The 24,879-nt window shown below is 50.2% G+C and overlaps 1 protein-coding gene across 3 annotated transcripts in view; it reads right to left on the bottom strand.

Moving 5' to 3' along the window:
* UNC5D (unc-5 netrin receptor D) overlaps positions 1-18,557 on the bottom strand; it is an 80,126-nt gene extending 61,569 nt beyond the window's left edge. For all 3 annotated transcript variants that reach the window (XM_085080468.1, XM_085080469.1, XM_085080467.1), the window contains exon 1: positions 18,244-18,557. In XM_085080468.1, coding sequence (XP_084936594.1) covers positions 18,244-18,322 — 79 coding nt within the window. In that variant the 5' untranslated portion in view covers positions 18,323-18,557. The remainder of the gene's footprint in view (positions 1-18,243) is intronic.
* Between the last annotated feature and the right edge of the window lie 6,322 nt (positions 18,558-24,879).

Consider the following 24,879-nt stretch of genomic DNA (forward strand, 5'->3'; position numbering starts at 1 on the left):
TAATTTACTGGGACCTCCACGTTTCCCATTTCATTCCGTTCATGGATTTCCAAATTACACCGGAATTGTGTTGTTTGCACTTTTAATCTTGTAAAAAAACTCTCTGGCAGCCACACACATTCCATGGGGGAGGATTCCTAATTTATGTAAAGTATTACAGAAAATGATCTATATGACAGTTTGGTATAAAATGCTAAATGCAAGTCATTACTCACTGAAGATAATTTGAGAGTATTGTGTCAGGGGAGACATTAGATTGCAGAGGATAAAAAGTTGGAATAGGTATTCACATATTTATCCATATTTGCATAATCAACTGCAGGAGATGCTGGGGGTTCTCCTGGGCCCAACTAAAGCTCAATGAGCTCAACAACAGTTGGGAAACTTTCTAGTCTTTTCCAAACTATCTGCACAACACCTGATTTGGGTTTTTTTTTGGTTTTCCAAAGACAGCAGTAGTTCCCATCCCAGAAAAATGCCCATTCCTGGATTCTGGTGCTGCTTGGCACCAGTCAAAGCTGCTCCTGGCTGGGGGTGGAGGCACTGCCTGGGCATTTTGGTATCTGCTCAGTGAAACCATGGATTTATTTGTTTATTTATTTATTTACCGCTCCAGTTCTGCAATGGGAGCATTTATCTCTCATTCTCTCACGGGGAAAGGGGATCCCACATCTTCCAAGCAATGGAAGAATGCAATAAACTAAAAAACACTCCTCTATCCCTGGCTATCCATGGAATTCAGGGCTGATTCCGTGCAGACACAGCCCAGGCACTCTGCTGAAGTGTCTGTGCAGCTCCAAGCTGCATTCCTTCCTCTGCCAGCTGGAAACTTCAGCCTGCTCCTCTTCAAGGAAGAGCTATTGATTTTGTACTCCAGAGAGCGATGCTCCAAATTACAACTGTCCCACTGGAAATGATCCCTTTCTTCCCCCTCAGACTCGCACAGCAGCCAGAGTGCATTAAGTGCATTCCAGAGCAATTCCATCCCCAGCTGCAGAGCTGGATTTACACCAGGGAACATCAGCATTTAACCCAGACAGCTCCTAATGAGATACCTGCAAACAGCAGCCCCACCTCAGCAGCTTTGGGGCAATTTCCCCGGAATTAATGACCTGTCAGAGCTGCAGGAACTCACCCACAGCCCTGCTCACCACAACTCTGTGCCTGCCTGGCTCTTCCCTCTTCCCTGACTCTGCTGATTGCAGCTTTCCCAGCCTGGAGGTTTTCCCTCCCTGCAGAGTTTGTGCTCAGAGTCTGTGTTTGCATCATTCCCTCCCTGCTGAGGCCCCTGAGCCACCTGGGCTGCTGCAGATCCCTCTGCCAGGAGGGTTTGATCCTCCTGTCCTTCTGCTCCCGATTATCCCAGATCCACACTAACCCTCTCCCAGACAGACCAGCAGCTCCCACTGCCAGGACTCAACCAAACCAGTTCAGCTCGAGGTGCAGAGCTCTGGCTGTGGCACATTGCTGTCCCTGCTGCTCCATCCTCATCCTGGCATTTAGGGCCTGAAATTGGGCTGGGAAGGGTCCAAGGACAGCAGGAATATCCAGAAGGGAGCACAGAACCCTGCAGGCACTGCAGCTGTGCTCCCCACACACAGGGACCCTGGAAGGGACAAGTTTGGTGTCCCAGCACTGAGTGTGGGGTGGGAGAGACACCCTGAGCTCAACCATCAGCAGCACAGAGAGACTGGAGAAATTCCTGAAGGGAAAGCACTTCCTCCAGAAAGACAGGAAAGGGACAAACCCCTCAGTGAGTAGAGCAGCTCTGTGTCCCTCCTGAGCCCAGCACGGCCTGCAGCACTCGCTGCCTCAACAGGAATCATTCCCACACCTCATCCCTGCCCTGCCAGCCTCCCTGGCTGCCCCCAGGCCCCGATCCATGCACTGCTTTTCCCATGCCTTTTCAGCGTTATTTTAATTAAACAAGGAAGCAGCAGCACTGCCTTGGCTATGGTGGAGCAACGTGCAGCTCCTCCCTGCCCTGGCTGAGGGGATGTGCAGCTCCAGTTCTGTTTTCCCTGGCTGAGCCTGCTGGGATGGCAATTCAGGCACCAGATGGGAGATTAAAGCCTCATCCCAGCCCAGCCCCGGTGTGTGGCTGTGGCACTGAGCAGCTGCTGGGGAGGTGGGATTGCAGTGAGGGGAGATCTGCACGTGGAACAGCCAGAGCTCAGGGACTGGGGAGCTGCAGAACACGGCCAGCCCTGAGCTAGTTCTGCACCCTCTGTGCTGTACGAGGGTGGCTTTGGAGCTTTTCCAGCAGGGTTTGCACTGCCACTCTTAGGCCTGTTGGTTTGCAGCTCCAGGAGTCCCAGCCTGGCTCTCCCTGCTCCCTCCAGCAGCAGACACAGAGCTCCTGCTCCTCTCGTCCCTCACACTCTCACACACATCCTCCCTGGCAGTGAATTCTGAAGGAACACGACAGAAGAGTTGGTTAAACGCTGTATGAAAGAGTCACTGTAAATTAAAAATTAAAAAGTATTCAACAGCTCCAGAAAGAGTTCAAGCCCATCTGTTACTATAAATTACCTTTTGTTCCTTTATCTTAATGGAACCATATGCCACGGGCTGGGAGCTGACAGCTGAGTGTTCCTCTCTCCTTATCTCTTGTTTGGGATCCACAGAGCTTTTATCACAACCACACACACTCTGTTCCCTGGCAGGGCTGGGGCAGCAGCCTCGGGATGATTCCCAGCCCAGGGTGTGAGTCAGGACAGCCTGGATTGATTCCCTGCAGCTCCCTGGGTCTGCTGGGGGTTTCTGTTATTTACAACAAGCAATTCCATTAATCCACAGCTATTAAAGTTCATTTGGAGTCTCTGTAATGCATCTGAAGTTGCTGTAACATCCTGCAGTAAACCTGTGCTCAGCTCCCTGGGCTTTGTGGAGCTCCAGCAGCTCACCAGGACCAGGCAGTGCCTTCCCGAGGAACTGAGCTGTGAGGAATAAAAATTCCCACTGGATGGGTGGGGAGAGCACACACCTGACCCAGCTGGTGCACCTGGAGAGGCACAGATGGGAAAACCTCACCCAGCAGACTCTGCACTGAACAGACAACCTGCAGGATTTGGGCACAGGCAGTTCCCAAAGGAATGCCAACATCACCTCAGCTCAGACTCCAGCCAAGCCCAGAAACACACACCAGCCTGCCACAGCGTGGACTTAAAAAATGGTATCTAAAAACTTTAAAAATAAGCCCCAGGGGTTTGATAAACTCCCTGTTTTGCTCATTTTGTAATTAAAATCCCACTCAGGAGCTCTTAGAGGAGACAAAGATGGGCTTAGTCCAAACTGATCCCAGCATTTTCTCCGTAAGGATGAACTTCAATCCTCACGGTGCTAAAGCCTGGAAATGAAGGATTGATAAGGACAGCAAAGCACATCTCCCTCCCTCCTTAATCCCTCCATGAGGGTTTATCTTGTCACAGCCCAGTCTGCATGATCTCAAACAGCCTCGTCACAGACCCCTGAAATCTGCTGGGATTGGGAAATGCCCTCTCAGTGACTTTGTCACTCACTGTCCCCTCACCACCACAGCCAGTCATCACTCCTGTCCTATTTTCAGTCACTATTTAACCTCAAAATATGACATTTTCCAGCCTTAATGGCACCAAAAAATGTTACAGGAATAAATTTAAAAAACCACTTAAAGTGCACCCAACCTCAAACCCCCAAACCAACCCCTTTCATTCACAAAAACCCAAACCACCAAACCCCCAACACCTCAGAAAAGCCTTTTCATCCCTCAGCCTGGCCAGTCCTGGGGAACACCTTTCCTATTTCAGTTCCTGCTGCAGCTGAGCCCCAGGAATGAGAATTCCAGCTCTGACTGACACAAGGTCTCCTCCCCAGAGCTCCAGTCCATCCTCGTTAGCTCCAACAGCAGCAATTGCACATCTGCACACTCATGGCTTCCTCCTTAAACCTGGAATGAATATTTAGTGCTCCCAGCAGGGAGGGATGGACATGGTCCTGCCTCCCACAAGGTCAGGCTGGATGGAAAAACTGCCAGGGGAAGAACTCCCAGCAAGGCCTGGCCCTGGGAGGGTGGATGGAGAATTATTTGGAGGAATTATTTACCTGTTCACGCTCTAATCCGTGCTCAGGGTGAGAGTAAACACAGCTCCAGCTCGGCTCTGTTTGTGCTCATCAAACCCAAAACCTCCCCAAAGCCGCGACACACCATTTAAAAATAACCTGTCAGCTGTGGGGAGGAGGGAGCAGACAGGCTGGGGATGAGCTGAAGACACAAATCTTCCCTTCCAAGTGCTAATGTGACACCTGGAGCAGCCTGGCAGGGATGAGCAGGAGGCGTTTCTGGATCCCTGAATTCCGTGTTGCTGCTCAGGAGAACATGAGAGGAGCTTTCCCCAGGCAGGTGGAGCCCCTGGGTGCTCAGGGATGCCAGGGGAGCTCTGAGAGGATTCCCTGAGCTCCCCAAGCCAGCAGAGCTGCCAGCTGAGCAGAGCAGCCCCAGGCACAGCCTCCTCCCCAGGCTCTCCTGACAGGGACATTTCAGCTCAACAGGAGGAAAAGGTTTTCAGGCGATGAGATCTGGGGAGTTCCTCTGGGGAATGGGAACATCCCATGTTCACAGCCAGGCTGGACACCTTGGAAAGTGCTCTGTGGGAACAGCCCTGCCCCAGGTGGGACCCCAAAGTGCTGCTTTCCTGCCAAAAACCCCTCTGGAGCAGCCAGAGCTGCACATCGTGAGGCAGCAGCATCAAAGGCAGCCAGGAAGGGACAGCACCATTCACATCTCTCCGATTCATTAATTCATTAACAATTAATAACAACCTGCTTGTCCAGCAACATCAGGCAGGAAAGGGCAGCACTGAAGGGAAGGAGCAAGGGGAACTCTCTGTGTCCACCCTCGGTGTCATCTCCCACTACAGAAAGGATCAGCTCTGTCATTTTTTGAAAAATTTTACTATTAAAGTCTAAAATACATTCAGAGCACCAAATGACACCTCCACTAAATGTGCTTTTTCAGCCCCTAGCAAAGTTTAAAAATAAACTTTGCATCTGTTAGCATTCTATTTCTGCATAAAAGAGAGCAGAACAAATCCTTATAATTTTAAAGATAAAATACTCCACTGAAGATAATGCCATTGCACCACTGCTGGATAACTTCACAGCAGCCAAAGACTCCGTGTTGTAAACCCTTTTATGAGACTTTAGCGCTTGGAAATGAAATTGTAAATGGGGAAGTGCAGATTGCTTTGATTTAGAAAATTGTTGCCATTAAAGAGTTTACAAAGAAGCTGGTGCTGCGGTGCTGTTATCCCAGGTGTGGGGGAGAGCTCCCAACTCCTCAGGAACGTCATTGATATTCCAGAGCTGCTCTCAGAGCAGCAGGAGAGATCCTCCCTGCTCCTGTGCATCACTCTGGGCACAGAGAGCTCACCTGGCACAAATAATCAATAACCAGCAGCAGCAGCAGCAGCCACTGCTGGGGAGTTCAGTGAGCAGTGCAGCTCCTGGTTTGTGGCTCAAAACCATCGCAGGGCTCAGGATGAGCTGCTCAGCCCCTGGTGCTGCCTCACCCCACAGCCTCCAGCTGGCCATTTGCACTCCCTGCCATCTCAGATTTGCTGCCCAAGCACTGAACTGCCTCTTCCTTTATGATTTACTCTCCAGCTGAGCTCTGCCTGCCCAGCCTGGCAGCCAAGGATGCTTTGGGTTTTCTGCACCAAACCCTCTGAGTTCTTCTGCCAGGATCCCCACACACCTCAGAACTGTGCTTGGATCTGTTGGGGTTTATCCTTCTCCTTCCCCTTCAGTCACACATGGCTCTGGCACCAGGGGACACCCAGGGGACACCCAGGGGACAGTGCTGGGTACTCAGTGCTGGCAGTCACCAGCAGGATAGGGGACAGCAGAGGATACATGGAGAATCTGAGGGTAAAACCTTGAGAACTGGGACAGGGGAGACAAGAGCATCACATCCACAGCCAGCCCTTGCCAAAACCCCATCCCAGGACATCAGCAGTAAAATGTCACTTCACCCCACAGACCTGATGGCCCAGGAGAGACAGATTTCAGTTCTAGTCAAATTAAAGAGAACAAAAAAGCTCCACTTGGAGCCTGTGGGTTGCTGGACTCTCCAGTCACTGAACCAGACTTCCCAAATCCCTTGTGCATGGAATTATCACCTTCAATTTGTTCTCTGCCTCTGGCCTGGACAGCTGGCAGAGGGACAAAGGCAGCAAGAGCCACTCAAAAATCGAGAGGCACCTCAAGCAGACTCTGATCTCCTCACCACAAACAAGCCACTGCTCTGGAGGCAAAGCCAAGCTTTGAGATGAACTGCTGCTGCTGAGGAAATCGCTGCTTCCTGAGAAACTCCTGACCCAGGTAAGATCCATTCCCACAGGATGTATTCAGGAACCCAAATGCATCAAAAAAGGACAGCAGTGCTGACCTGATCATTCACTTTCAGTGGGGACAAAGGGAAGGAAAACTTCACTGCAGCCACAACAGAGCACAAGGAAAGGGAAAACACCAGGGGAGGCAGGAGACAATAATGGTAGAAATGCAAATGCACAGGATATTTCCAGAAAAGCTCCAGAGAAATAAAATCCCCAACAACAGGAGGAGATTGCCTCAGTGGGGAAGCACAAACCCAGCTCCTTCCAAGGGCTTTGCCAGGAGCAAACCTGACCTGGTGAGCAGCAAAACAAAGCCCTTTATCCCACTGGAATGCCTTGCCTGTCGCTGTTGAGCCACTAGCAGAGAAAAAGACCCGAGTTCTCAGTGTGGCAAGAAAGAGAGGAAATTTGTTATTTTGATTTCAATATATATAGACTTTTCAGAGGTCACCCAGATTGGTCAGTCAGAAACCTCCCCCTAGGCCTGATTGGCCAGGCCTGAACTGTCCAAATCTCGAGACACTGTTTAAAAAACATCCAAATTTATCTTTGTTTATAAAACACAACGGAATGTTCTCACGAGAAAGACCTGTGCTAGCCACACTTGCCAGGAGACATCCTGAACACATCAGGGATTCCAGGCTGGGAGGGGAAGCCTCCTCCCCTCTGCACAGCCCCTGTCACCCCCAGAGCCACCGCAGGGACCCCCAGTGACAATTCCATCCTTGGTCTCCCTGGATGGCAATTCCAGAGCCCTGCCTGGTTGAGGGGCTGAGCCTTCTGCAAAACTCCTGCTCTCCTGCCTGCACTGCTCCCCATCTCCTCTCCCCTCCATGCCCAGGTTCTCACAGGAATTCTGCTCCCATTTCACAGCCTCAGGAGCAGCTGACTGTGATCCCAAGGAACAAACGGGATGGCAGCTTCACAGAGCCAGGTGAGGATTTTAACCCCCACAGCATTTCACAGGCACTGGATCTTCACAGGTGAGTGCAAATCAACATCCAATGACTGAGAAAGTCTTGGTTTCCAGCTCACTGTCCCACAGAAGGGGCCAGAAGAGTTCCCCCAGGATCTGCTCCCAGCAGGAGCTGCTGGAGGTGAACAGACCAACTGGGATTGACAAACACTTCAAAAGCAGTGACAGTGACACAGCCATGGCTTCTGCTCCTGCTCACCTCCACCTTCCCAAATCCAGCTGGAATTGGGAAAAATGCAGTTTGTGATTCCTCCCAGCCCTGCTAGAGCCCAGCTGGCCCCAGGGATCACCCAGGGGAGCTGCAGGTAAAGCCAGGCTGGACTGCAAACACAAACCTCCACCAGGCTCGTTTTATCAGCAAATTCTTTCCCACTGACTCTGTGATTTCTTCCTATTTGATCTTTTAATATTAAAGATGCTTTTGTGCTTCAAAGATGTAAAATCAAGGACTCTGTTTCCAGGCTTCTGACAAAGCTTCCCTGGCAGAGCTGTCAGGGGTTCAGACCAGGAGGAAATTTCAGTGCTTGAAGAGGATTGTTATTATTTTTTAAATATCACCATCCATTAAGAGAGCTCTTAAACCCAAATATTGACTGACTCCTGAAATATTATTGATGAAACCACTGTTTCATGCAATTTATTCTTACAGACTTTATTCAGCTTTAAATTAGGTTCAATGATTACTTAAATTATTTAAAATTAAATTATTAGTTAAATTACAAGCAACGGCAATTTAAATTATTATGAATAAATAACAATTTAAGAGATCAACAAGTGTTTTAATTGGTTTTAATTTGTAAATGCCAGATATCCTCTCAGAGTAATGAGAAGAAAATGGATCCAGAGGTGAACTTTTCAGAACAGATGTGACCAGGGCAGCTTTTCACTGTTCTGATGCTGCCCAGACTCAATTTCATCTTGAATTAAGTAATTGGCTCCTGGTGCAGATAAAAGGGGACAAGCTTGATTTCCCTTTTTATCTTCTTTAAGGACAATAATTAGTTCTGCATTCAGAGCTGTGCTCATCCCCCTCACTCCTCTCACATCATCATTGCTTTGAATGGAAATATGGAGAGAGAGAAGAAAAATAACAACAAAAACAAGAGTTCCAGGCCAGAGCAGGGCAGGAATTGGGACTTTGAGCTTGAGAACAACTCTGAGCTCAGCAAGGCAACAAAGGAGGATTTTACTGCCCAATAGTACCAAAATCAACCCAGCAAAGCTTCTGTTGGTCACTCAAACACAATGGAAACCTGAGAAATGCTCTATGAAAATACTGCCAGAAATCACCAAATTTCCCATTTCCCAAATGTTTTACTGCCAGAGCTCTCCTGAGGAGCTGACTGTGGATTCCTCAGCACTTCAGTAAATCCCTCCCAGCTTCACTAAACAGCAAAGCCAGCACTGCTCCCTGCATTTGCAAGAGCTGCAGAAACAGAGCTGTGGCTGAGCAGCACCATAAAACATTTTAACTGAACACTAATTCCAGCCCAGCCCTTGGCACCTCCCAGCCAGCTCTGAAATAGTGCTGGGAAAGGCAGATTTATCCAGGCTGAGCAGAGCCACACGCCAGGGAGATTTACCTGAGTCAGATCAATCAGGGCACAGCTCATGCCTAAGGTCACTGCAAGAATCTGTAACATCAACCCAAACTCGCTGCATTTCAGCCCAAAGCTTCAAACCACTGACAATGTTCCTCCTGTGGCCTTTTTGCACTGATTAATTTTTAGGGATTATGTGAAAATGCCACTTGCACACCATTGAAAAGAGGAGGAAAAAAGCCATGAGTGGAAAAAGAAAAAAAGGAGTTAAAGTGAGGAAAAAGAAAGGGAAGAAAAAGAAAGGGAATGGGAACACAACACAAGAGTTGTGACATTTCCATCCCCAGGATGTCCAAGGAGTCACTGAAGGGCTGAAAGGACACTTTTATCAAAGCTGGACAGCAGAGAAACACTTAAAAAAATCAACCTGAAAGGAAAATCTCCAGGAGAAGAAAAAGGAGCAAAAAGAAGGAAAAGGAGCAAACGTTGCTGAGCAAAAGGCCTGGGGAGGCAGAGAGGAGATCCAACCACCTTGGCTCAGCCACTTCCAAAATACAAACCTCAAAAAGCTCCTCAGCATTGGCTGCTACAAAGTCACTGCTGCCACACCAAAAATGCCACAAATCCCCAAAACTCCCAAACAATCCCATCTCAGCACGGGGTGGATCCTGCAAAAACAGCCAGGACAGAAAATCTGATTCTGGGGATTGCAGGAGAACTCTGGGAACAGGCAGATCAATCAGGTTGATTGGAGTTTGGAGTTGTCCAAATGAGAATTCCTGAAGTCTTTGCCCCACAAAGTTTCTGTGGCAGCAAATCAAACCAGCACTGGCTGGAATTCACAGCTCAGCACTGAGGTGTTTTACCTGCCTGGCTGGGGAAGGTTGGGCTCTGCTCACCCCAAAGCTCTTGGGGTTTGGTTGTTTGGTTTTTGGGGCTTTTTTGTTTTGTTTTTGTTATGTTATTTTTATTTTTTCCCCACGAAAGGGATGAAATTAGATTTGTGGGGCTAATTAATCAGAGGATGACTTGGGTTTCTGTCCCTGGGCAGAGCCTCCAGCCTTGAGTGTGTTAATTGTCTGCCCTGAGACAGAGCCCAGAAATCCATCCTGCAATCAATCAGCTGCTGATGGAAGGAACCTGCAGCAGATTTCATTTATTTATTTAATTGTTATTCTGAGGCTATGTAAAATAAAAAAAACAAACCCAAAACAATAAACCCCAAGCTCCATCACCTCCAGGTGAAGCAGCACTGTTGCACCAATTAATTACCTAAAGCCTAATTAATCACAGAGGATCACTGTCTGTGCAGCATTCTGAAAATAAAGTCCTGCTTTTCACCTGGCAAAGCCTCCTGGGGCTAACCAAACCTCCCTGAGGGTTCATTTCCAGGGCTGAGCTGAGCCTGCAGCAGGGAATGGAGGGAGGAAAACAGGGATGCAAATCCCTGCGAGTTCAGCACTTCCACTGCACACCGAGTGGGAAGAGCCCACTGCTCCACTTGCTGTGCTAATCCACCAGTTTCAGACAATATTCTGCTCAAATGCTCCCAATAAGTTCCCTTTTGTTCCCAGCTGAGCCCGTGACATCAGCAGCTGCCAGGCCCAGCTCTCCAGGACTAATTGGTTCTCACCCAATCTAGAAGAGAAAAGCTCCTGACATTCTCAGCTCCGACTTCAGCAGGATTTAAAACATTAGTAAATAGGCCTGAGGAGTCACATGCTGCAGCTGTAATTTAGGAGAGGCTATTTCTGTAGTTTAATTTTAATGCAATTTAAGATATTAAACTAAAAATGGTCCCTTTGAGATGTGCTGCAACATCCCAGCTCCTCCGTCTGGAGGATAATGGGGGGAGGCTGCGTGCCAACGTTTTATTAGTTAAAAAGTCGTTCTCATTTAGGGTTTGATCCATTTTACCTTCCCTGACACAGATTAAGTTATTAGAAAATTAATGAAAAGTGTCTGCAGGACGGCAGATTTTTATTTCTTTGGGCCTGGAAATGTCATTATCACCCCTGGGAGAGGAGGATCCAGGAGAGTGGCTGGTGCTGCAGGCAGAGCCAACACCCTGCCAGGACAGTCCCTGCTGTCAAACGATGGAAACCATCCCAGAACAGTCCCTTCCCCACGTTCACAGCAGGGAAAGGAGCACTGGGGAGGCAGAGATTTCTGAGGCTGCAGCAGCACAGTCAGGTCTGGGGCAATCTTCCCTGCCAGTGCCAGGATCTCCCTGGATTTCGGGGGCTTTGGAAAGCTGACCTTCTCAGGAGCAGAGCACTGCTTTCCCCCCATCTCTCAAACTCTGAAATCCTTTCCCAAGAGCTGGCAGTGAGCAGAGGCTCCTTGTGCAGAGCCACGGGAGAGTGAGGGTTGGGGATGGAATTGGTGCTTCTGGATTGGGAATTGAAGCTTTGCCCAAGGCAGCCAGCCCAGTCTGCACCATCCCATCCCATCCCATCCCATCCCATCCCATCCCATCCCATCCCATCCCATCCCATCCCATCCCATCCTCCCTCAGCTCTGCCCTCCCACCCCTCTGGCTCCAGGGGATGTCTCAGAGCAGCTCAGCCCTAAATCCACTCCTTTCCAGGCAGGATGAACTCCCTGAACTGCAGAGGCATTTCTCAGTGCTCAGCCCCAGCCCGGGGTGGTGATAATGCCATTAAACACTCGTCAAGGCAGACGGGAGGGCAGGCAGCGACTCAAGGCTCCAAAAAGTGGTTTTCATCCCTTTATGAAAAGCCAGAGAAGCCATAAGACAAAGATATTCTTTGAAGTTTCCTTTCAGAGTGCAGACAGTGAGACAGGATATTTGTATTCCCGATAAGCAGGAATTTATGAGTTGCCAGTGTTGCTGAGAACTGCTCCAGGTTTGGAGGAGCAGCACTGGGTGTTTTATCTGCCAGGGCCAGGCTGACACAAAGAAGTGTCTGATAGCAACACTCCCAGGTGAAAGGCATCTGCTCAGGGCATCGATTCTGCTCGCCTTCAGGTGCAGAATTAATCCCGGCAAAATATTGTTTATGTTTGACTCTCTGGGGCTGAGATAAGTCAAAATAGAACAAAAGACACGTTGGGTCTGTTTACTAAAGAAACCCCTACTAATACCAGCCAGTTACTGTGTAATTTTGCAGGAGAGGAAAGGTCTTGGCAGAATAATCATGTCTTAAAGAAATCTCACAACAATAATCCTCCAAAATCCTGCTCTGGAGATGTCTGAGCAGAGGCTTTGCAGCACTCAGAGAGCCTCGCTGAGAGAAGCTGGGAGCCAAATCCAAACTGGCCTGGAGGGTTTTGGGGCCAGAGGTGTCCCAGGGAGGGGACAGAAGAATATCAAACTGTAGCTGGGGTGACACTGAAACATCACCAGCAGCCTCTGCCTCCAGAGCAGAACTCGGGGAGTTAAAGCCCTGCTGGGCTGGTTCATGGCTGGATCATCACCCAGCCTCTCAGTCACCTTGTCCCCTTTATTTCAGCCCCTCAGTCCCTGCAGTGCCACCTCAGCAGCAGAGACTCCCCCAGCAGGAGAAGCCACGGGAGATTTGCTGATCTCCGGCAGAAAGCGTTTAATGACAGCGCAGAGGTCAGAGTCTGTTTCCATAAACACAGGACATCACCTCACCTCGTACCTGAGCATCCTCAGTCTTCATTAACACCTGCCAGGGACAAACCTTCCACCCCTGCAGAGCCAGCAGAGCTTTCCCCAGATCAATCCAGCTCCATGCTCTGCTCAGTGCTGTTTGCTCTGCACTTTGAGGAGCTCAGCCAGACAAAGCTCTAAGGCAGAGCAAACACCTTTGTTTCCAAACAGATTAAAACCACCGAATGCAGCAGCTGGGAGCAGCTGCAGCACAATAAACTCCTGCACTCGGTTTTATTTCCACACCCTCGTTCAGCCCCTAAGCAGTGCCCCTTCCCAAACTCAGACCAGCTCAATCCCACAGGGGCAAGGGAAGGGAATCTGCCGCCAGAGCCGGGAGGAAAATCACTGCAAGAGGGACAGAAACACAGGTAACAAATGGTGAAACAACATTTCCACCTGCAGGCTTCTGGACGTCAACTGCATTTTGTTCAGGATATTGGAAATCCGAGACTCCTGGGAGCTGCAGGGAGAAACAAACACTCCGTGTGCTCAACATGACACAGAGCAGGAGCTGATGGAGACTTGCACAGAGCTTGGTGAAATCAGATAAACCTTGGTGAGAAATGCTGAGGTGGTTTGGAGGATTGCATCAGGTCTGCAACTCATTTACAGGAAGAAAAGGGAAAAACATCTCACTCAGTAGCCCTAACTGAAGGGTTTTTCAGGTACCACATTAGTGACTCTGAGATTCAGTCAAAGCAGAGCAGGAAGATTTAAATTGCAGTCAAAATTGGCTCCATAACAATCTGCACAGAAATAGGCAAGTCAAGGAGCAAAGTTATCTTTGGGAGAAATCTATTCTCCCTAATGGAATGATAATCCTTTCAGATTCATTGATGCTGACAGATTAAATACTCGAAATTGAGCTTTTATTTTGTTAGCTCATTTGACACAAAATAAGTCCCACATTTTTAATATTGCAGTGGGAGGAGGAGGAGTTTTGCTGCTCCTGTGGCAATTAAAGGGATTCCTCTGGGAATTCAGCACGAGCTGTGGGGACAGGTGACAACTGGGAGGGACTCACCAGCTGCCACTTTTAACCACTATTTATTTATTTATTGGGAACTAAATTAATTCCACTCATTTAGGAACCTAGTCTTTTCCTCTGTAATTAGGAAAAGCCCATAAAGCTGGACTGACAACAGGAGAGGATGTGGGAATAAATGTGTTTATTATAAATAAGATACACAAGGCCTAATATAATCAATTTTTCCCACTTTATGATTGTTCCAAAACCCCCAAAAAACGCAGAGTGGAACAACAGGCAGAGAAATCAGACAAACCTCCAGCATCTCTCACCTCCTGCACATCAGATATGGATTTATATCAAAGGCTGGAGTTAATTAGTAGAAGTTATTTGGCACTAAATAGTGTCAGCTAAGTCACTGGGCTCCACCAACATCCTGCAATAAAATTCTCTTTATTAGAACAATTTTTGAATGGTTCAAAAGGCCACAAAAAGGTGAGTGGGGAGGGGAAGGTGATGAAAACAACATTAATCACCCCAGGCAGGTAAATCCAGGGTACTCAGGCTCCTCCATGGCATTGGCACCTTTGAACCCCTAGTGCAGCACGCTCCAAAATGTGATTTATTGAGGGACACAAACCCTCCCTGCCCACAGACACTGCTGCCCTCAGCCAAGGCCACGTGGCACAACCAGACTATTAAAAATATAAATAGAAAATGAGCCATTTTTCTGTTTGAGGCAGATGAATGTGACCATCTGCTTCAGCAGCATCCCAAAGCACTGAAACAGCAGCCTCTGGTGTTAACATTCTGCTCCTTCCCTCAGACTCCACCTTTCACCAGAACCAGGACTAAAAATACAGACAAGACACATCCAGTGGCCCTGAGGACTCCTTGGCACAGTAATTTTCCATCTTAGCATAAATCTCATTATTTGTGTTTGCCTTCTGCTGTGCAAAGCCTCCAGCTCAGCCCTGACCTGCTGCAAACCCACCCTGGGATGAAATCCTTCCCTGGGAGGAGGAGATGGAGAACAGGGAAAGGTCCTTGCAGCCTGCAGAGACTCTGCTCCATCCCCTGCATCCGGAGGCACAGGGAGCAGATCAGGGATCACATCCCCCTGCAGGGCAGGACTGACCAAAATCCTGCCCAAAACGAGACCTTTCCAGAGAGATTGGTGCATGGGAGAGCAGCTGCAGGCTGGGCTGTGCTGCTTCAGCTCCAGCTCCCCAGGTTGGTGTGATCCAAGGAAAACTCGCTGCCATTCCGAGCTGCAGCATCCCCAGAACCACAGCCTGCTCCCTGGGCAAGGCAGGAGCTCCAGCAGATCAAAGCATTCCTCACAAGGATCAGGGCTGGAAACTGGCAAAACTGGAGCATCTTCATGGCCACAGTCAGACTTTGCCAGTCTCTGAATTCTCTCCCAAACACAACAATAAATGCTGAAAACATTCAGGACTAAAGAGAAGTCTCAACACAAGAGTTCCCAAGCAAGACAACCCCTGCATCCTGCACACAATCCTGCTCCTTGGAGTCCCCAAATCTCCCGTGGTTTGGAGAAAATAATCACTGTTTCAGACCCTGAGTGTCCCACTGGTGAAAGGACAGCACTGTCCCACCAGCCTGAGCCTGGCTCACCCTGGAGAGCTGAAATGCACCTTGCTCAGCTCCTGGAGCCACAGGGGAGGGAAGTTCATTTCCTGGGAAGTTCCAAAGTTAAATAATGTAAATATTGATGGAGAAGCCCACATGAGACACTGCAGGGGAGTGGGAGGATGGCTCTGAGCAGAGCATGTGGTTGTTATTTTAATGAACGCTTTGTCCTGACGAGATAAAAATACAACATTATCATCTGGATGGAGAGATTTGAGCAAAGCCAGGAGAGATTCCAACAGCACCATGTCCTGCCTGGATCTGTGTTTATCCTGTGCCAAGCCCACACCCAGCTGGGGCACTGATAACAGAATCCCTGGAGAGCAGTGACAATGCAGTGACACCAGTGGGGCTGGCAGGGCAGAAATGACCCCACAGAACCTTCACTGTCCCACCTCCCCCAGGCTGAGGGGGCTGAGGGACTGAGAGCACCAGGAATGACCCACATGGCTCTGGATGAGGACATGGAGCACCCCAGAGCCTCCCTGTTGGTGCAGGGGACCTTGGAGCAGAGCTGGGGACAGCCAAGCACTGCCAGCCCTCCGAGGGTCCCTGGGGCTCCTGCTCAGCCCCGGGCTGGGGCAGCAGTCTCTGGGCAAGCATGGCAGAATCCTCAGGCACACAATGAAATCCCAGCTCGTTTGTGATGAAATAATGGGGGTTTGTCTGATTTGCACATGAAATGCAAGACAAAAGGGACAATCTGGACTCAGCTCACACTCCAGTCCTGTCCTCACCACCAGACTCATTGCTACATCAGAAGTTGCTATTTTTACCCAAACCAAGCATTATTTCTCCAGAGCTGGGTTTGTCCTCTCGGTTCCTGCTGCTCAATCACACTGTCAACACGAAGCTCTCTGAGCAGCAGGTGATCAGTGCTTTTAATGTCAAAAAAGCAATTAAAAACCCACAAACCAACAGGAATGCTCAGAGATCTTTGCTCCAACAGCTCCTTGCCCACAGACCCACCCTGTTCCATGAGGTGGCTTCACAGGGCATTTCATCACCATGAAAGCAGCAGAGCTGAGCAGGCAGAGCCCTCAGAGGGAACAGGAAAATCCCCAAACGAGGCTTATTTAGCACCAAACACACTCGGATTGTGAACACCACGGAAGACACAGCTCCAGGCTGCGGGATCAAGATGCAGCAGAATATTAATGCTCATGTTCACAGACATCTTTATTCAGAGACGTGCAACTCAAAATTAGTTTCGAGGCATCAATGAGATAATAAATATTAGTGACTCTCTTCTCCAATTACCATCCTGTCTGGGCGATTTTTTCCTGTAAAAACAAAAGCCCAGAGCTATCCATGTATATTCATTCCAGTGGATTTAAAATGCGGTACCAGGGGTTTCTACAACTGTTCCATTTTTCTTTAATCCCCGCTCAGAACAGAAACCTGAGCACAATCTGTCTCTGAGGCAGCTTTGAGACAACTTCATAAACTAAAATCTTGCAGCTCCAGGGTTGTAGCTGAGGTTTAGCTGCTTCAGCCAGCGCTGCCAGTGAACACCAGGCAGCACCAGCACCAAACTGCCCAAAATCCCTGCTCTGCCTCACACAGGTGCCCAAAATCTGCTCTGACCCAGCCTAGCACCTGACACGTCCAACCAGGTGAGTTTTAATGAAAGAGGTGGAATTTGTTACTTAGCAGCAGCTGAAGCATCCTCAGCTATGTGGTCTGAAATGTCAGATCCTCACCACACCTGACCCGGTGCAAGAGCTGCCAAAGACTCCCAGGTGAGACACAGAAGGCACTGAGCACCTCACAGCACTGATTTAGGCACAGGTGTATCCTTGTGCAGACACAGATGCTTCTTGAGCAAAGTATTAAAAGAAAAAAAAATAGTATTTTCCGTTCTATTCTCATCACTTATTTCACTGTCCTATAAACTGGTGGGTTGTTGGCTGGTTGGGTTTCCTTCCTCCCCAAAACACCCCAAAGGGCACATTTTGTGTTACACAAAAGCCTCTCGGCTTTCCCCGTGCTGGAGCAGCGGCTCAGGGAGAGCTCTGGGCAGCTGCATGGCCAGGGAGGCTCCAGGAGCTGTGGCGAGCTGACACGAGCCCGTGGCTACCTGCGGATGGTTCCCATGGAGAGCGCAGAGCCCAGAAAGTCCATCCAAAGGGAGATGGAAGCACAGACACGGCGGGTGTGAGAACAGAGAGCTCCACAGAAGGGATGTGCCGAACCAGAGAGAGGAGCCCTGGAGGAGCTGCAAAGTCTGATTGCTCCATTTGTCCGAATGAACATCTCAGAACCAAACACAGCGACTGCCTGGGCACCAGCAGGTGCCTTCCTTCCCCCGAGAGCACGCCAGACCCCCGCCCGCGCACCCGGCACCTGGAGCGCTCGGAGGAGCTCGGACAGCCCCGCCGGGGGGAGCGGGACACCGGGACAGGAGGGCTGGGGACATCCTTGTGCCCTGAACAGGTTATTGCACTCGGCGATTTACCAGGAAAAAGTTATATTAAAAAAACCAAAAGGACTCGGAGCATGGCCAGTCGCTGCCTCACGCACGGCAAACAGACCCGCTGCTGTGCGCATCGCCCCGCGGCACAGCGCTGCTCACACGGACCACACCGCGCTGCCCGAAGGGAGCCCAGAGCCTCCCCAAGCCCATCCCGGGACAGCCCGAGCGCTGCCCGCGACCCTGCAGCGCATCCCAGCCGATCCAGCTCCAGTCCCACCCCGCAGCTTCTGCTGCGGCTGCACCGCACGGCGCCGAGCGCTCTCTGCCCGAACCGCAGCCTGCGGGGCTGCGCTGCGCTCCGGGGACCTGCACGGCCGTGACCACCGCGGGGACAGCCCGGGACCACCGCGGGGACAGCCCGGGACCCTGCAGCAGAGCCCATCGCCATCGCCGCCCGGGCACCGGAGGCGCGGGTGTCTCCCCGGGAGATGGGCTGCCGGGGCTGCCGAGAGGATGCGGTGTTTGTTTGTCTCTCCCCGCATCCCCCGCGCCGCGCTGCTCCCGCTCCCCCATCCCAGCTCCGCCATCCTCCGGCGCTCCCCCCGCTCCGCAGCAACCGGTGGGACCCCCACCCCAGAGCGGCCCCGGGGAGGGCAGGGCGAGCCCCGCTTACCTCGCAGCGCGGCCGTCCAGCTGCACAGCCCCAGCAGCAGCAGCAGCCGCCGGTGCAGGCGCGGGGCTCCTCCGCCCATGCCGAGCCCGCAGCGCCGGGGGATGGAGCGGGGATGGAGCGGGGATGGAGCGGGGATGCGGAGCCGCTCCCGCTCCCTTCGGAGCCGAACTCCAGCCAGACAATTCGCCGCGCTTTGGGTGGGTTTTCCCCGCTCCTGTCTCGCCGTTCGGGTGCGGGATGAGCCCGGCGGGGATGCGGCTCCGGGCGATGCGGATTGGGGATGCGGTGCAGCTCAGCTCGGCTCCGCTCCGCGCTCCGGCCGCCGCCGACTCCGGGGCCGCGGCGCGCTCCCGCATCACTAATGAGCCGCCCCTCCCCCCGGCCAATTAGCGGCGCGGGGCGGAGCCTGCCGGGAGCGCGCCGAGGTTGGGGGATGTGCGAGACCCCCAGGTAGGGCGGGGAGGGACAGCCAGGTGAGCCGGACCCGCCCAGGAGAGCCGGGATGGGGACCCTTCAAACTCGCACATTTGGGCACAAACCCCTAAAAACGCGCTCCTGTGAGGGGGAACAGGATGGAAAAGCCCCCCAGCGCCATCCCCCCGCTCCGGGCTGTTATCAATATTGCAGGGGGCTGCGATCACAAATTCTGTTTCTCTCCAGCAGCGCCGCCGTTCCCCTCCCTTCCCCAGCTAATTGCACATCGATGTTTTTATTCCAGCCCTGATCAGTCACACCGCGCGGCTCTGAGCGAAGGACAAGGCCAGAAAATGCTGTCTGTGCCCGAGTGAAAGCACAGCCGCTCTGCTCGGGAGAGGTTGGGAAGCAAAGGCACCACCTGAGGGAAGGGGGCATGGCTGGAGGAGGAACTCGTGGTCAGGAAGAACAGCAGCTCTGCCAGACTCTGTCCTTGGATCCATCCAGGGCACAAGGTTTTGGGAATTAATGGTGTTTTCTTTGGAATGGGCAGAGGGGGAGAGGAAAGGCACAGTGAAATCTGGAGTGTCAGAGCTTCTGTGGGACACAAAGCCCATGGAAATGAGGCAGGAAAGGTGCAAAATGAGACTTGGTGCTCAGGAGGCTCACCAGGAGATGCCTACAGCACAAGGCAGGAGCAGCTGGGTGGTGTTTGCTCCGTGGTGCTGTAATTCCTGGCTGGGCAAGGTGAGCATGGTGGAACTCCTGGCCAAGATGTTGCAGTTTTGCCTCCATTCCCCTTTCTTTTGGAAATAAACTCCTTTTCCCTCAGGTGCACAGAACAGAGCACAGAGCTCATCCCATCCACACCTGAGCAGCTACACTGAGTTCACTTCATCCCAGCCCCACCAGCTCCAAACTCTGCTCGGATCTCAAGTTCAAGGGCCTCAGTTAGCACTGACAAAATGGTTTGAAATCTCTCCCTGCTAAAGGCTGGGAGATGCAGCAGGATTAGCTCCATCTCCTGAAGAACAAGGCTTGTCACTCGGTCCTCCTGCAGGCTGGCTTTGTACTGTCTTCAGGAGGAAACGAATAATTAAAGCAAAAGGAATTTGTAAACAGAATTTTAAGAGAAAAAAAAAAAATCAATATCTGAGCACATCACATCAGAAGATTCCTTATTCCCTTGCCAGACTCGAGCTCACAACGAGGAGCAGAGCTGCAAAGGCAGAGAGCAAATATATGAAAAATACATTTTCTTCAACAGCCTTTTAGGTCATTGTCTGTGCTTGACGCTGCCGAGGAAAATAAAAATAATAACAAAATAAAAACCCAAACAGAGCCCAAACCAAACAAAGCCCCACGGAGGAGCAGAGCTGGGCAGCTCCACAGGAAAGTTTTCACGTGGCAGAGCATCCTCCCCAGCCTGCCCACGTCAGCTCAGCCGTTTCCTGGTGCACACAGAGTCACTTCTGCCTCGAGCCCCACTAATTATGGATTTTTGCCTACGCCACGGAGTCTGTGTTTGGTGCTTCAGATAAAAATACCGAGTTCTCAGTTTATAACGCAGTTCTGATGGGGAAGGAGAGAGCAAAAGTAGAAATAAGGGCAGCAGCTGGTGGCTTCAATCAGCGCACTTGGAAATGGAAATAAGCAGAATATTCCACAAAAATAAAATCTCAGGGTGAGGCAGCTTCTTCTGAGCTGGTGGAGTGCAGCTCGAGCTGAAGTTATACATCCTTTGAGCACTGCTGGAGAATAAATAATAATAGGGAATAAATGGAGAAATGAGGCTCTGTGCACACCAGGGCACTTCAGCACACCGCTGGGATTCCAGCAAGGCAGGCCTGCTCCACACTGCACAGCTGGCAGCCTGGATTTCCTGGAAACTCTGAGCCTCAAGTTTGAGGCAGCTGCATCAAAACCCCACAAAACACAATGAAAAGGGAGAAAGACTCAACTTGAACAACTTTCTCAAACACCTTGGCCCAGCAGCCCTGTGAGAAATGCCCCTGGGAGGGACAGAGAGAATCTGGAACCAAAATCTCTGTTTCCCCTCCCTCCACAGGAACTTCTGGGCACTTTTTCCCCATCTCAGGTCCCATCTTGTGCCACTCAGCTGCTCGCTAAAGAGATTCCTGCAGCCTTCATTAGCTCACTAAACACAGCAGCACTTTACAGCTACAGAGGAAATCTTTGTGGATGGAAGATGCCAATACCCCAATCATTTCCAATAAGGCAGAGAGCTACAGGCTGAAAGGGGGCAAAATCAAAAATAAATCACCTCCTCCATCCTGGAGGCTCAGCAGAATGTTCCAGCTGAGCTTGCAAAGGTGCTCTCAGTCTCTGTCTCTCCTCAAGTGCAACATAAAGCTCTGCAGCAGGTGATTACATTTGGTGTGTTGGTTGATGGATGCCCTTGGAGTAACCCACCTGTGCTGTGCCATAAATCAGCACTGCCATCACCCGGGTGTCAGGAGCACTGGGAGGGGCTGCTGACACACTCCAGAGCAGAGGAAAGGCTGCTGCCTCCTTCTCCTGCTCCTCCAAATAAAACCCTCGCTGGGATGTGACAGAGCTGCTGCTGCTGCTCTGAACAGACACAACAATGAAGGGGAATAAATGCACCAAGCCAGTGATGTTCATAGCAGAGAGCATCAGGCAGGGAGCAGCAGCAAATGTTCACACCTGAGCAACAGGTGAGTAATTCAGGAGAGAGCAGCAAACACCTGGAGGTCTGGGAGCACTGAAGGGGCTCTGCTGTCCCAGCCCAGCAGAGAGGAAGGGGCACTCTTGGGCTCCCCAGGACATCACAAACATGCAGAACTGCTGAAATCCAGGTTCTTCCTCTGCCCTCGGGTTTGTGACAACCTCAGCTGCCCCTGCTGTCCCAAACCCTGGAGTTTTGGATCCCTGGAGTTCATGGAGCACAATCCACCATCCCTCCCTGCCCAAGGTCCTGCTCTGCCAGGCCAGCAGTGAAAACCACAGCCAGACGTTGGTTCTGTCCAACCCTCTGTCCATCCCAGCCTCAGGAGCCCTTCCTGAGCACAGAACAAACTAGATCAATGTCCCAGACTAGTTCCATGTCCCAGACTGGATCCAGTCCCCAAATGAGCCCTGGCAGAGAGAATTCCCTCAGCTTTCAGACAGGACATGTCTGGTGGCCTTTCATCAGTGAGCCCAGGCAGCACTGCAGCCTTTGGGAAAGTTCCCACTTGGGTTTTGCAGTCCCCTCAAGTTTTGTGGCATTTTGTTTCCATACTAATTTAAAAAATTAAATATAGAAACCCTTTTATTTCAAAGGATAAACTTCAGCCTCCTCAGAGATGAGAAAAAAACTCTTTAAAAGCCTGCATGGTGTTTCTCCAAACAATTCCAAGCCACTTGCTTTCAAGTGAAGTCCCCATTTGATCTATCAGAAGCCATCAGCTCGGATGAGTTAAAAATCCATATTATTTTTTAATTCATTAATCCAAGATGAAATACAATGCAATTATTTGCATTTCCCTGTGTTTACTCATTCCAAAAATCGACAGAGAGCGCAGAGCAAAGTTAATCTGATAAAAAGGAAAATGCTGGAGTGTTTGGCTGAGCTCAGAGCAGGGAGCTGTGCATTAACATGCCAGGGGTGTGACAACATCCCAACTTCACTCCTCGATTTTAAGAATCATAAGACCCAGGCATTTAGAAAATGTCATAATCTTCATACCTAATTCACTCTTTGATTTGTAATTTGGGGAAATCAGCTGCACTTGAAATTTCACCTGCAGCATTTCCTCCAACGGGGTGAGGAAGAATTCTGACTTCAGCATTAATTATGATTTTATTTCCAGGCCCTTTTGAGATTTGTCCACATAAATCAAAGCTTTGGTCCCACCTGGCACATCCAGGGATTTGTGTTGTGGATAATTAGGAAGATAAAGAAAGCCTGGATGTGGCACTGAGAGCTCTGGGCTGGGGACAAGGTGGGGATGGGGCAGAGCTTGGATTTGGGGACTTGGATGGCTTTTCCCACCTAAGAGACCCTGGGGTTCTGTCAGAGGTCAGTGACAAAATCTCAGTTTACTCAGAACGCTGCTCTGTGCTCTCCTGGGAAGGAGACAGGAGCAATTTAATTAGTCTGGGCTGATCAGGGACATTTCCCTGCTGGACTGGGCTGGGCTGATCCCACAGTTCTGCTTCCCTCTGCTCCCCACATGGACAAACCTCACACCATTTCCCCTGATTATGGAGAGTTCTGCCGGGGCTGGACACACCCAGGTGGCATTGGGAAGTTTCCTCCTGTGCTTCTGCAGTGACACCTGACAAGGGCAGTCCAGGGAAAGGGACAAAGTGAACTCTTTGCTTCGTTATTTCCATTCAACTGCAGTGCCACTGAATCCACAGCCCCGAATTAGCCAGAATTAGCCCCAAACTAGCCAGAATTAGCCCCAAACCGGCAGGGCAGCTGCTCGGTGACCTCAGGAGGGAAACACAAGGAGCTGAGTTGTTCCTTCGGGATCAAAACATCAGGGAAAGAGGGAAAGCTGCAGGGCAGGGAGGTCACTGCAGGGAAAGCTGCAGGGCAGGGAGGTCACTGCAGGGAAAGGTGCAGGGCAGGGAGGTCACTGCTCCATCCCCATCACCAGGTCCAGCCCTCCCAGGGCCATGGGGGGCAAAGCTCCCCGTTCCGGGCAGGATTTGGGGACCACCGAGCACTTCTGGCTGCGTGCAGCAGAGGGAAGCAGCCGGCGGAGGAACGCGGAGCAGCCAGGGCTGTTTGCTGAGCAGCAGCGATCAGCTCCGGCAGGAGGGATCGCATGGCACCGCCGGGGCTCGGGAGAGCAGAGCTGGGATTTCTCTGCCTGCAGGGAAAACTCCCCGAGCTCAGGACAAAAGCCCAGCAAGGTGGGATGCAGGGGTTTGCTTTGCTGATCCACACCTGGCTTCAGGTGTTGGTGTTTTACCAGAAAAACTTATTAAAAATACAAATATTTCATCAAATCTTGAGAGTCTCTTAAGACTTGATTGGTAAATCTGCTTTACTAAATGAAAATACATCCCCAGGTTCAAGTGCTGGCAGCTAAAGGAGGGGGAATTTTGCCTTCAATAGATTTGAAGTATTTAAAGTTCAGCATTTTACGTCTTTGGTGTGATTTACCTTCGCCCAGGAGCCAAACATTGCATAAAACTCACATTCCTGCCTCAATTCCCCTTCCTGCCTCAATTCCCCTTTTCCTCCTTCCACCCAGGAAGCTGAAGGAGACAATTCCTTGATCCTGCTGTAAAGAAGATTTGTGGGGAATGGAAGCAGAAGGAGACAGACCAGGAAAGAATAATTATGAAGGCATTAAAGGCCCAGATCATATGATAAAACCTTAAGGATAAATTGCTTTGAAATACAGATTTTTACTTTCCTTGACACTTAAGGTAAAATAATATTAAATAAGTGCTGTCTCAGGTTAGAACTAAAGGTTAAAGGCTGGTAATTACTGATTATTTAAAGGGTGGCTGTAATGAACTAAGATAAAGAGACTCACATTTCGAAGCCAGGACTATATTTTAAGGTGGGAACGTGACTCAAGGCTGCTCTTGGGTTTGGAGCCAAGCTGAGATTTGCAATGAAGTTCTCCCAGTCCCAGGGAATGTGCAGAGTTCCAGTTTGGGGCACTTTCAGGTCAAAATACAGGTGGGTTTTAGCAGGGAGTTTATATTTCCCGTGTTGGTAAACACCCATATTTTAATAAATCCAGGAGTTCTGCAGAGTCAAACACAAACCCAATTCTTCCAGTGTCATGTCAGGGAAATCTGCACTGCAAGTGACACAACCTTGATATGAAAAGAGAAATTAAACCCAATCCCATCATGGTGTGTTACATTATATCACCAAAGCTCAGTATCACATCAGGCTTTGAGAGCACGAGACCAGCGAGGCAATAAACCCATAAATTCTGAACGACTCAGAGATTTCCTTTAACCTCTGATTTCAAAGCCAATCATGACAGGATATAAAGCACTTCCATTTAGCTTTTAAAAGCTACAGAATACATACAAAGGAATAAAACAAAGCAAGAAGAAAATCACTAAAACTAATAAGAAAAACTCCTTCTCTGAGGAGGTTTCTGCCAGGCAACTCAGTGCTTCAAAAATATTAACTTCAGCTTTGCTGAGTAAAAGTAATTATTTTCCCTTAAGTCAGCTGATTCTGGTGCCTTTTCATCCATTGTCATCTCCTGTTAT

The sequence above is a fragment of the Lichenostomus cassidix genome, chromosome 22 (assembly GCF_008360975.1).
Source record: "Lichenostomus cassidix isolate B80296 chromosome 22, HeHo_3.0, whole genome shotgun sequence".
Taxonomy (NCBI): Eukaryota; Metazoa; Chordata; class Aves; order Passeriformes; family Meliphagidae; genus Lichenostomus; species Lichenostomus cassidix.